Here is a 12,999-nt window from a genome sequence, read left to right as displayed (position 1 = left end):
AAACAGGATTCCCTTTTTGCAGCCATTACTCGTAGCCTTTACATTTTGTAGTGGAAATTATACCAGAGACCATTGGTGATCACCAGGCCTGTAGACTTCCTGAGGGGCCCCCTTGCTTAGCCCCCTCCCCCTCCCACCACCCCTTGCAAGAAGGGACAGGATGCCTTCTTGCCGCCCGGGTGACTGAATGGGTGTGCTTGGGTTTTAGGCCCTGGAGAGCGATTTCGTCAGCAGCTGCCTCCACCACTGGATTGACCTCATCTTCGGCTTCAAGCAGCAGGGCTCAGCCGCAGTGAAGGCCGTGAATACCTTCCACCCCTATTTCTACAGCGATCAAGTACAAATGGGCACCATTGACGACCCTCTCATCAAGAGCACCATCCTGGGATTTGTCAGCAATTTCGGACAGATCCCAAAGCAGGTACGACGCAAACAATGGCCCGGGTGCCCTCAAGCGACCGTGGATGTAGAGCTAACAAGGAATGGGATTACTTTGATCTCATGTTGAGGTGCATTGTTATTATGGGATTTCTTGGAAAAGTAACCTGATTGCCAAAAGAAAGTTGGTTTGAGAAAGTTTGTTTTCAAGCATCACCCAGCCACCACTGAAGCAATATAAAACCTATCATCATTAATATAATATTAATTATATGGCCCAAAGGCTAATCAATAAAGTAAAGTAAATACAATATTAATTCATCCAATGATGGTTTGATGACTCTAGAAGATGATACAAGCCAGGGTGCAGATCAGTGGTGGGATTCAATTTTTTTAACAACCGGTTCTGTGGGCATGGCTTAGTTGGGGGTGTGGCTTGGTGGTCATGTGACCGGGCAGGCGTGGCTAGCTGGTCATGTGACTGGGTGGGCGTGGCTAGCTGGTCATGTGACCGGGTGGGCATAGCTATCTGCATAGGGACTACTCAGAGGGCTGAAAAAAGTCATTTCTGACTGGTCCTCGCACTTTTGACCGGTCCTCGCACTTATGGCCATCCTCACATTTATGCCTGTTGCGGCATTCTTAACAACCGTGTCACTCATTTCACAACTGCTTCTCTTCACCATGGTGACAAGATAGGGCGAAAAACATAAAATGTGAGGACAGTTGTAAGTTCGAGGACTGGTCAAAAGTGTGACGACCAGTCAAAAATAACTTTTTCAGCCCTCTGAGTAGTCCATATGCATAAAAGGATACAGCAATAGAGAGGGATGAAGGAAGGGAAGGGAAATTAGAGTAGGAGTGAAGGTAAGAGAGGGAGGAAGACAGGAGGAGAAGGAGAAAGGAAGAGGAAGTAGGGAGGAGAAGAAGAGGGGGGGAAGAGAAAGTAAGAAGGAAAGAAAAGATAGAGGTGGTAGGTTTGAGGAGAAAGATTGCTGTACAATAAAAAAGATGAAAGGGAAGAAAGCCAACCCCAAACAAATATAAAGATATTAAGATAAAGAATGAATTGTTAAACTTTAAAGAATAAAAGAGAACAAATATGAATAAATAGCAATAATTAAAAACACACATACAAACATACAATGTATTTTCTTTGAACAGAGTATTTGGCCGGTTCACAAATTTAAACAGTGTTTAGTCAGTTCAGTTAAATTTACAATTTCTATATTTCCTTTTTGTCATATTTATTCCTCATCTATTTTTTAAAAAAACCATTATTACCCTTCATCCTCATCTCTAATCTTAATCAAATTCAATTTTTCCCTTCTATTCTATATTATACCCCTTCCCATTGTCATCTATTTTTATATCCATCCTCACATTGGTTAATTATGTAATATTACAGTTGTTTAATACAAATTCAACATTTTAATATAAATCAATTAGTTATACAACTATCTTTTTTGTATATTAATCAATATGAACATGAATATTCCAATTATTTCCATGCAATCCAATTTCTTACAAATCAATTAATTATATTTACCAATAATAATAAACCGAATAATTTCCCCCATATATTCCTCCAAACCACAACTTAACCATTTCTGCTTTCAACACAATATACAATTAATGGCATCTCAATTATTACAATTCCCTAGTTAAATAGAGCTTTTTTTCTTTTGTGTTTTAAAATCTTGAACTCTCCTATTTCACCCTAAATTTCCCATTGTTTGCAGTTTTGCACCTACCTTTTTTGGTGAAGAAAAAGAAAAAGAAATCCCTCTCTGCCTCATTTTGTCACATTGCAGCAAAGACCCTGCTTTACTTTCAGTTTCGCTTTTTCAGCATAGCTAGGCTAGGGGGAAAAAAATCTGCTCCGCACTCTTTGCTGATAACAACAGAGCCCTGGCAAAACAGCTGAGAGCAAATCAGCTGAGAGGAGGCCGATCTAATCAACTTGTGCTAATTAATCAATACTGAAGTTGAAGGGACTGTTTTTTCTTGCTGTTTGCTTGCAAGGAAGTAAGTGCTGCGAAGCACAGGCCAAAGGGTGGGGGCCACCCTCCTTGCCACTTAGCCCCCCCTGCCGCCCCCCTTGCGTCTTACCGCTCCCTAAGGCATTCCACCGCCCCCCAGGGGGCGGTACCGCCCACTTTGGCAACCACTGGCTTAACTACTTAACTACTTAGCAACCGGTTCTACCGAAGTAGAATCTCACCACTGGGTCTACCCATTTATTTTTGCAAGTGTCGGTCTACTCATTTGTTTTCTTTTAACACTGATCAGCTGTAGGGCGGCCCTTTGAAGCCCCGCGGCAGCTGCAAGGCCAATAAAATTATAAAAAAACACCGAATCATTTGTTAAATTGCTGGCTTGCCCACCCCTCGCCCAGTGGTACGGAGGGGCGGGGCAAGGGGCGGGGTGAGCCAGCAATTTAACAAACGGTTCGGCCGAACCGCCTAGAACCAGTAGAATCCCACCACTGGTGCAGATCCCGTCTTTGTCTGCATCTATGTGCTAACTTTTCTGATAATCTCTGTGAGTTTAACACCATTTTAATAGATTTTGTTTTGTTTCGATAACTTGGAAATCATATATCATCTTTTCTTCACCTAATCAGTAATCAAGTTTGTTAGGTGCTATTGTTTGATTGCTTAGCTCAGTCATTGGACTTCAATCTTTTCTCCTTCCAAGTTTATAAACGGGTTTCCATGCAAATGTTTACATCTCGCTCTGTAACTCTCTATTTAATGAGGAGGAATTCCTGTGTGGGGAAATGTCTAGGCATTGAGGGTTGGCAGAACAAGAGATATCATAGAAGCAGGCAGGAATCTCCTGGTTCCAACCCTTCACTCGGGTCTCCTATGGCCACGTGGGCTGCTCCTGTGGAGAACACTTTGCAGTTGTGGGTTTAGGCACTTTTCAGAAACCGTCTCCTTTCAGAAAAGTTTCTGGCACTTTTCAGGAACACACCAACAGAGCAGGGGTGGTATTCACTTACCTTCACTACTGGTTCGCAAATGTGAGCAGGTGCACACATTTGCTCCGCTCACACGTGCCACCTCCGTGCACACGCAGGACTTTCTGCACACACACAGAGTGTAAAAAACGGGACGTGATGACGTCCAGGCAGGTGGGTGGGGCCTCCTGCAGCCACCGCTACCGGTTCGCCCGAAGCAGATAGAACCGGCTGAATACCACCCCTGCAACAGAGTGACTTCCCCAGGAGCTTCTCTTCTGGTGGCATCCTCTGCACCGCTTCTTGGAAGCTCCCGGGTGTTGAAGAGCCACTGCTCTCCCTCAGGGGCCCCTTAAAAGGGGACATTTGGTTGAGAATTATCCTAGTCTAAGTCCTTCAGTCGCATGGTTTTCTCCTGGAGAGCGGAAGGGGCTTCATCCTTCCAACATATGTTATCATTAAAGACCGATTCATTCTGGATAACTTTGGCAAGGAGGATGGGTAGCGACCCAGAAAGCCAAGAATGCATTACTAGCCTCCAAACCATTCGTGCATTTCTCCAAGCAAACGACCCCAGATTATCTGCTAAGGAGTCGGTTCTCTCTACTGGCACTGAGCAGCGTCCACTTTGCCATCTAAAGCACTGGCATCAGGAGCATTTTGCCAAAGGCAAAGGCAGAGTTGCGGCGTATCAATGCACGGTGCTCGCCACCCCCAAAAGCTCAGCTGAACAAAACGAAGGTGGGAGGGAAGCAGCGTGTGTGTGTGTGTGTGTGTGTGTGTGTGTGTGTGTGTTTCATGCCAGGCTATTCTCAGACCAAATCGTGAGTAATTCTCTGCTCTGTGCTTGACCAGCGTTCGGGGTCTTTCTGTTCTTTATTCTCCTCTGTCTTGGCCCCTCTGATAAATGCCACTTGTCGCTCTCCTCCTTGCTGACCTTTCTGAAGGAAAGCAAGGATCGCCCACCGTTTCCCATCAGCGATTGAAACATGGTGTTCCCTCCCTGTGACACAATATAATTTTACTCTTTTAGGCATTTAGAGTTTTAATTTCTGCTTTACTGTGTTAATACTGTGCTTACTGTAATTTTTTCAGAGGTTTTTGTTTGCTACCATAACTGCTTTGCATTGAGAAGTAAAAGGTAATTTGTAAAAGAAATATTTTAAAAATATGCAGTGGAGCTCCTGGGGCCTGTGTATGTTACTTTACAGGATTGATTGATTTGCTGTAATTTATTTGTTTATGGTTCTTTTTCATTCTCAGCTTTTTACGAAACCACATCCCTCCAGAAATGCTGGGAGCCTGAGGAAACATTCAGTGGGGAAAAACAGCTTCCTCTTTCCTTCTCCGGCGCTCTCTGTCAGTAATCTGTATCATCTGAAACTGTCATCAGTCATTCCCAAAGGTATAGACCGGCTAAACAGTGTGCAAAGAACCTTATAACTTCTAGTTTGTTTGTTTTTTTGGTTTTTTGGGGGGGGGGGTTGGTATTTAGAGCAGTTTCTAAGCCTTGGCAACTCTAAGAGGGGAATCGGGGGAGAAAGAAAATTCTAGACATTGGATGGCACAAAACTTCCTGGGACAAATTCAAGTAGCAGATTTTTTCCCCCTTTAAAATGTGTTTTAAAGTTGTTTTCTTTCTTTTCTGTAGAGGCACCACATGGGCCTGTTGCTCATATTGTATGCACAGAAAAGGGGATTTTGGCTGTGGAGAAGAAAAGTATTTTGCTTCCTCCGCTATGGAATAAAACCTTTTGCTGGGGATTCAGTGACTTCACCTGCTGTCTGACTGATTCTGGATCAGACAAGGTAATCACGAACTACAGATTGCCACCTGTTGGGCACTCAGCGAATGAATAGGCCAATCCCTCCGTGGGTGCATTTCACCGTTTCCTCTTTTGCCAGAGGGAGCATGGCATGCCTTAGGTAGGTCCATCCACAGATGGAAAGGTCTGGAGAACTTAGCAAATGCACCAAAAGTTCTTGAACAAAATCATCAATATATATGTCTGCAACTTATATTGGACAGAAAGGCAAGACATAGTTAAAAGTAATAATAACTTCAATCTGAATCTCTTTGTACCTGAATATATTATATATAGGAGACCATGTCGTTCACTTTCTGCAGCATCCTTTCTCCTCGTGTGCAAAACAAAGATGAGTAATGTCAGTTAGTATTTTAAAAAATGTGCAAAAATTACAGCCACAATTTGATTGGTGGAATTGTGTGGGACAAAGGGCAGAGTAAGCAGCTCCTTTCCTCATTAGCTTTTCCTGCCAGAGAGTCCCGTCTGTCACTGTTCTGACTGTATTAACATCTATATAATAAAAATATGTATTTGACGACATTCGGCTTGAGCTTCCCATAAAATTTTGGGGTGCCGCACTCTCTTTCCACCCATGTTATTTCTTCTCCCACTTCCTGAACTAAATCTTGGTTGATACAAAGGATTGCTGATCGTTCCCTGACTTCCTTGCCCTCTGAAATGTATCATTAAATGAAGTCAGAAATTTCCTGAAAGGACTTCATGCTTTGTTAGAATTTGTCAGATGTCACAGTAATTAAAATTTCCTGTGACTTTGATTTCATACCTCGTTGAAAGACCTGCTGTTTACCTTTGGAAGGATTCGGCAGCATTGTTTTTATTTGTGCTTCCGCTTATCTCAACGTGGAGGGTCTCTGCAGCCCTGCCTGTCTTTGCCCCACCCAGCACCGTTTCCTCTTCCTTCCGAGCAATGCTCTGTTCAGCGGAGACAGGATTGCCTGTGCCTAACAAGCTACTGCCGCCCACCAGAGCCGAGACAGGTGGCCAGTCAGGGAGGGACCCCGGTCACTGTGTGGATGGTTCTCCTGTGGGCCAGAAGCCAGGTGACCAGGAAGCCAATCTGGTTATTTAAAAAGAGAAGTTGGCGTGAAATGCTGAAATGAAGACAAGTTACAACAAGTGAAAAATCTCCTTCCCTCTTTCAGCAGTGTAGAGCAGATAAGATGGGTGCATTTTTCAGGTTAATAAGCAATATGAAATGTTCTGGGTATATTTTGAAAGGAATATACTCATTATTATGAATTCACTAGTATTTTGATATTATAAATTGATTGTTGGTCTTTCACTAGTGTTTGTGACTTGGACAAAGAAGCCAGTATCAGTGGAGGCTGCAGGAGGAAGATACAGACTTTATATTCAAAAATAATTGATAGACCGCATTTTACAGAAAAACTGGCAAAAGAACAGTATTAAACACTTTCAGAATTCATATTTGCTTTTCAACTTTTTTGTATTTTTTTAAAAGCCTATTTTATTAAAACACACAAAAGTGTGTTTTAATTCTTAAACGTTTAACTCAATTAAAATTCCACATAAATACATACGCATATAAGTACATTCCATGCGTGCATGGAAGTGTTGCAGTTGTGGAAGTGTTGCATCCATTTCACTCCACCTCTTCCCTTGCCCTCCTCTCTGCTTCTCTCCTGCCTTGGGTGCATGCAGAAGATGACCGTCCTGGAGGCTCCGGCTGACTGGGGTGACTGCCTCTGTGCTGTGTCTCCCACACCCAGCAGCCTCATCACGTCTGGAAGCAGCTGCGTTGTCTGTGTCTGGGACCTCTGCAGGGCCACAACGGGAGCCACGGCCTTACGTCTGAAACAGGTGGGTTGCCCCAATTCCTCTTCTGAAATTGAATGGAGATGCTGGGGTAACAATTTGGGGCAACACCTGCAGAGGATTAGCAGGAATCAGAGGACGACTTCTTCTCCCTCCGAGTCCTCCTTATTCCTCTTTCTCATCTCCCCCCACCCCCCACCCCCAGGTATGCATATCAAAAACAACCTTTCACACTTTTCTTTGCTATATTCCATTAAGGGCTTAAACTCTTCATAATCATAATCATAAGTTTATTTGTCAAGCATTGTTCTGCCTCAGCTACGGACCCCAAAGAACACAGCACACACAAACTCTATACAAAGCTTATTTTACTCAAATAACTCAGTCTTTATCAACCAAAGGCTGTTAATAAACTGTCTTAACAGCCTACCAGAATTCTAAGATAAGGTAATCACAGTCTTACTAGAGTTGGCAGAAAGCCCAGAAACAATTTTGCAGAGAATCCAGACGCGAAGGAGATTGAACTAAAGTTGTTCCCTACAGCTTGCTGCAAGCGGCGTTCTTCCTTAAATAGGCTAAGGGAGTGGCCAATTAGCCCCAAGCCTTACTCTCGAGGAGACCTCCTCCTGAGGAGCCACTCCTGCCTTTTGGCAGCTCTGCGCACCCGTGCATTGAGAAGAGGCTCCTCCTCTTCGTCCTCTTCACTTAAAGGAGCTTCTGGAGGTTCTGAAGGCCCTGGCTGAATCCCTGCCTCTGGCACCACATCTTCTCCAGTCTCCTCACTGTCTGACTCGAGCGCCAGCTGCACTGAAGTCGGCGTAGTTCTAAGTTGTCTAAGCCCAAAATTTCAAGTCTGGTGGCATAAGGTATTCTATTGGAGATAGAGGAATGGAGGACTCTTCTCGTGAAATATCTCTGGACTTGCTCAATTGTATTAATGTCCGATATGCAGTGTGGGTTCCAGACAGATGAGCTATATTCAAGAATTGGTCCAGCAAATATTTTGTATGCTCTAGTTAGTAGTACAATATTACCAGAGAAGAAGCTACGCAAGATTAGGTTAACAACTCTTTATGCCTTTTTGGCAATGTTGTTACAGTGGGCTCTGGCACTTAGATCTTTAGAAATGAGTACTCCAAGTTCCTTGATAGAGTGGGGGTCATCTACAAGGTCATGTCCATCTAATTTGTATTTTACGTTTTGATTTTTTTTGCCAATGTGCAAGACAGAGCATTTGTTGGTTGAGATTTGAAGTTGCCACTTGTTAGACCAATCTGACACATAGTCAAGGTCTTTTTGAAGGGTAGTTGCATTGTTGGTGGTGTTGAATAGTTTAACATCATCAGCAAAGAGAACACAGTTGCTTTTAATATGATCGCAAAGGTCATTCATGTAAAGTATGAAGAGTGTTGGACCTAAAACACTGCCTTGGGGAACACCGCTATTAACATGTACAGGATTTGATAGAGTGCTTCCTATTTTGACCACTTGTTGTCTGTTTGACAGGAAGGCAGCTATCCGTTTATGTAGGAAATGGATAGCAGAAATGCCATAGGATTTTAGTTTTAGAAGTAATTTGTCATGTACCACTGAAGCTTTACAGAAGTCTATGTAAACTGCATCTATTGCTTTGCCCTAATTGAGATGTGTAGTCCATATGTTTTTGCAATGTAGTAATTGTAGATTACAGGATAATTTTTTTCTGAAACCAAGCTGTTTGTTAGAAAGTAGGTTATTTGTCTCTAGATGGAGGTAATAGATTGGTTAATGATTGATTCCATGACTTTGCAGGTGACGCAACATAAAGAGATTGGTCTTCTTCCTTACCAGGAATGAAAAGGAAGAAAAATTGGTGGAGAACAGAGAAAAATTAGCAGGATTAGCTCTGATTTAGGAACAGGGTTTACTTAACTATTAGTCCCCTTGAGAAAAAGATAAAAGAACTGCTTTACCCAATTAATCAATTAGCTCATTTTGAGGGTCATAATACAATAAATAGTACAATTAGTTAAAGATTAACATTAAGCAAACTTAATGCATAAATGCAGGCACTAGATGTTTCGCCAACTTGATTAGTTTTGATTAGGGTTGCCAGGTGTCCACTATTTGAGCGGATAGTCCACTTTTTTCACATTATGTTCACTATTTTTTTTCACAAAATAGTGGACATTTTTTTTATTCAAAAGCTTTATGATGAAATGGTACGTAAGTTTTGCGAGTCCGAATTCCATGAAGTTTTGCGCCATGTTCCAACACGTTGGTTAAGTTTGCTTAAAGCGGTCGAAAGACTTCTTTTAAACTGGATATCTCTAAAATCGTATTTTATTTCTCTTGGATCTGATGAGTGCCATAAGGTTATCTGGAACCTTATTTCAGATCAGGAAAATGAACTCGCAAAGGACAATTTCAGAATTGTATTTATATTTCACGCACTTCTTCATGTCAATAATGCAAGATACCCTACTGAAGCTGGAAAGCAAGAAAATTCTTGCATGTGATCTTCACATTATCATGTGTAAGCTGCGTGATTCTTTGCAAAAAAAATACGATGAGCAGTTTTTTGGAATGAAAGTTTTATTTGCCTTACGTAAAAAACATTTGCCTGAGAATGCCGTGCAAAAGTTCAAGAAAGAAGCCATCAACGTGTATCAAAGAGCCATTGCGTACCTAGAAAAGTGGTATAATTTCACCGATTCAGTATATGAGATGCTAAATTGTTTCAATCTAATTGATCGCAATAATCCTCCAACTTTAGAAGAAATGATGAACATCTGGTTATTATCACCATGGCGAGAAGAACTTCCACCCAACACTCTCTTCGATGAAATTTCTGCCTTAGAAGAAGTTTATGTTCATCTGTAGGGCGATTCATCCCTTGATAAGTGGACGTACTTTTTCAAGAAAGAGCTAGCTCCGAGTTTACTGAAACTGTTCCAGTATTGTGCATCAATTCTAGTATCAAATACGAACGTTGAATGAATTTTCAGCGTCATGGGAAATTTGTGGACTGATGAACGTAACCGACTGCTTGTACCATCAGTTCGAAGTGAACTTTGTATATTTTTTAATATTTTTCAACGTTGTACTGAAATTAAAGAATTATTCCTTAAACACAAAGAATTGATCAATGCTGCGCAGTCAAATAAAAAATACACACGACAGCAAAGTAAAATGTAATTTAATATTTTACATATTATTATATTTGATATTTTGAATTTTAAGTAAAGTTTTGAAGTGATTATTTTAATATGTGTTAAAATATTTGTAAGAAAATATATAATTTAATTGTAGAAAAAAAAATTTTTTTACTACTTAACCCCACCCCCCTACCCCCTCGCTTGTCCGCTATTTTTTGGAAGCAGACCTGGCAACCCTAGTTTTGATATCTTCTGCACACTAACCATCATGGATTTATGTGGTCTATTATGAAGATGATGCTGGTGAGGTAACAAAAAACCAGTTTAGTGGAGTGGCCAATATGAAGGCAATTGTGTGAGGTAGGTTTCAGGCTTTGTACGTGTAAGTTGCTTTAGGAAAGAAGATTATGCATCATTGTGGAAAAAAGCCAAATAGGTAGCATATAACCAGTCCGCTCCCACAGAGAGGGTCTCCTCCGGGTGCCATCAGCCAAGTTATGTCGGCTGGCGACACCCAGGGGGAGGGCCTTCTCTGTGGGAGCCCCAGCCCTGTGGAATGAACTGCCCCCCGAAATACGAAAGATTTCCGACCTCCGGGTGTTTCGCTGCGCTCTGAAGACCCTGTTGTTCCGCCAGGCAGGCTATTAACATAACGTTTTAAATTGGGGTATTTTAAATTTCTGGGATTTTAATTGGAGCCTAATTATTTAATGATTTTAAATTTTAAATTGTTGTCGTGTTTTTTGTGTTTTTAAATAGGCTGTACACCGCCCTGAGTCCTTCGGGAGAAGGGCGGTATAGAAATAAAATTATTTATTTATTTATTTTATTTATTTATAAAATGATTTATATATAAAATGAAATCTGTAGATGCTAGATAGATAGATAGGTGGATAGCTAGATAGATGATAGATAATGGATGGATGGATGGATGGATGGATGGATGGGTGATATATGGATGGATGGATAGATAGATAGATAGATAGATAGATAGATAGATAGATAGATAGAAGCAGCTTGATGAATTTACATACTTTGGAAAGAAGTGGAAAATGGAAGAATTTTAAGATATGTAAATTCTAATAGAAACGGTACGTGGGCTGTAATATTGATCTGTTGCAAAGATTTAACGTTTCTTAAAATTATGAAAAAATGCTGTCTGAGGGAGCTCTTTGTCATGTGAAGGAGACAGTTGAGAATGTCAGCAGAAACAAAATTGGTGTAGAGGAGGCAGTGGGAATGTGTGCTTCAGAGGTGTGTATAGAAAAAGAGAAGAGGAGAAACATTAACAAGTGATGAATGTTGATCGAATGGAGGATTCGTGGTGGGGTGAAATCTAAACCGGTTTGCTGGCCACACATGCATGCTACACATCAAATGCGTGCTGCGTGTTTAAAAAGCTACCGGTTCAGGCGAACCAATAGTTAGCATGCGCAGTACGCACCAAAAGGAGGTTTGGGAAGTTAAGTAGAACAGTGAGGGGGGGGAATCAGCTGTTGCACGCAGTTTAGCTTTGCTAGAAAGCAGGAAAGCCTGCTTTCTAGCAAAGCTAAACCACGCGGCATAGATGATCATCGGATCATAGCTTTTTTTAACTACCGGTTCGACTAAACTGGTAGCTTTTTTATACTACCAGTTCGCCTGAACTGGTAGTTTTCCTTGCTACTGATTCGCCCGAACAGGAGCAAACCAGAAGCATTTCACCCTTGATTCGTGGGTACTGAAGTATTTGGGTCATATAGAGCGATTGAATGATCCAACTATTAAAAAAACAAGAAAGGATGAATTGGTTAAATGGACTTGATAAGATGTAGAAGAAGAATAAATGATAGAATATGACTGTTTGTTAAAACAGTTATACAGTTAAAACAGATGTGGAGTGGGGTAGTTAATGTAAACTACAGTATATTTGGTTAGATTACCTTAACTTGTCTTTTGCCTTAATTTTGCTTATCTTTATATAATATCACTCATTCTGAAAGGAAATAGCATGATGGGTCCGTGTATATGCATGCTTTATAGCTTGTACTAATTGTATTTGATTACCCTGAGATCTATTGATCTGAAGAATGAACTTTGAAATAAATGCATATAACCTTCATGACTATCTGGCCATTAACAGCCTTTTCTTTCATGAAACTACCTAATCCCCCTTTGATGCCCTTGAACGGCTGTACTGGACTGCAGCTCCTGATCTTATTTATTGAATTGTCAAGGCAAGGCATGACAATGGCATGGCCACGTGGGAGAGGAAAGAGGACAGGCGAGCCCCCGTCCCCAGCAGCCACCAAAGATAGGGAGGGAAGCAGCCTTCCCGCAATCCCTCTGGCCCCAATCCATGAGGCTGGGAGCCTTCTTGCTTGCAGAGGGGCCAAGAGGGCAAGGCTGGCTTGCCAGCCCAGTCCAGGTGTGCTTCAACCAGGGGGGAACCATTTCCCAGGTGCCCTGGAACAGTGGCTGCTGCTGCGCTTCCAGAAGGCTCTCTGGAGGCCATTCAATTGTCCCTGGTCGGCCTTCAGCAGTTGCCAAAGAAGATTTCCTTGGACTTTCTACATCCACCAGTCAGTGCAGAAGTTGCCCCTCGCTGGATGAAGGATGGTGTCAAAACTAAGGAGGGGTGGGCATTATGCAAACCGGGAGTCTTTGTGCATCAGGGAGAGGTATTTTACTTCATCCATCTGACTTATATGGCCCCTCCTCTCCCTTTTATGTGACTCTGGATCAGGGGTGAAATCTACTTACCTTCCCTACTGGTTCGGAAGTGTGCGCTCCGCGTGCATGCATCACATTCAATTTTGGACCTTCTGTGCATGCACAAAGCCTTCAGCGCGTGCGCAGAGGGTCAAAAACTGGTTACTTCCTGGTTAAAACCAGGAAGTAATGATGTCCGGGTCGTGGGTGGAACTTCGCGCTG

General features: G+C 42.0%; 1 protein-coding gene across 1 annotated transcript in view; it reads left to right on the top strand.

Annotated features, from left to right (window-relative positions):
• Nucleotides 1-12,999, top strand: part of WDFY4 (WDFY family member 4) — a 135,141-nt gene that overhangs the window by 112,112 nt on the left and 10,030 nt on the right. The window contains exons 54-57 of the mRNA XM_034415593.2: nt 209-421; nt 4,607-4,748; nt 4,995-5,152; nt 6,835-6,993. Of these exons, the coding sequence (XP_034271484.2) occupies nt 209-421; nt 4,607-4,748; nt 4,995-5,152; nt 6,835-6,993 (672 nt within the window). The remainder of the gene's footprint in view (nt 1-208; nt 422-4,606; nt 4,749-4,994; nt 5,153-6,834; nt 6,994-12,999) is intronic.

Source organism: Pantherophis guttatus, chromosome 5 (genome assembly GCF_059756535.1).
Source record: "Pantherophis guttatus breed Tessera chromosome 5, ASM5975653v1, whole genome shotgun sequence".
Classification (NCBI taxonomy): Eukaryota; Metazoa; Chordata; class Lepidosauria; order Squamata; family Colubridae; genus Pantherophis; species Pantherophis guttatus.
Note: the sequence above shows the minus strand (reverse complement) of the source record. Positions and strands in the feature narration are given on the sequence as shown.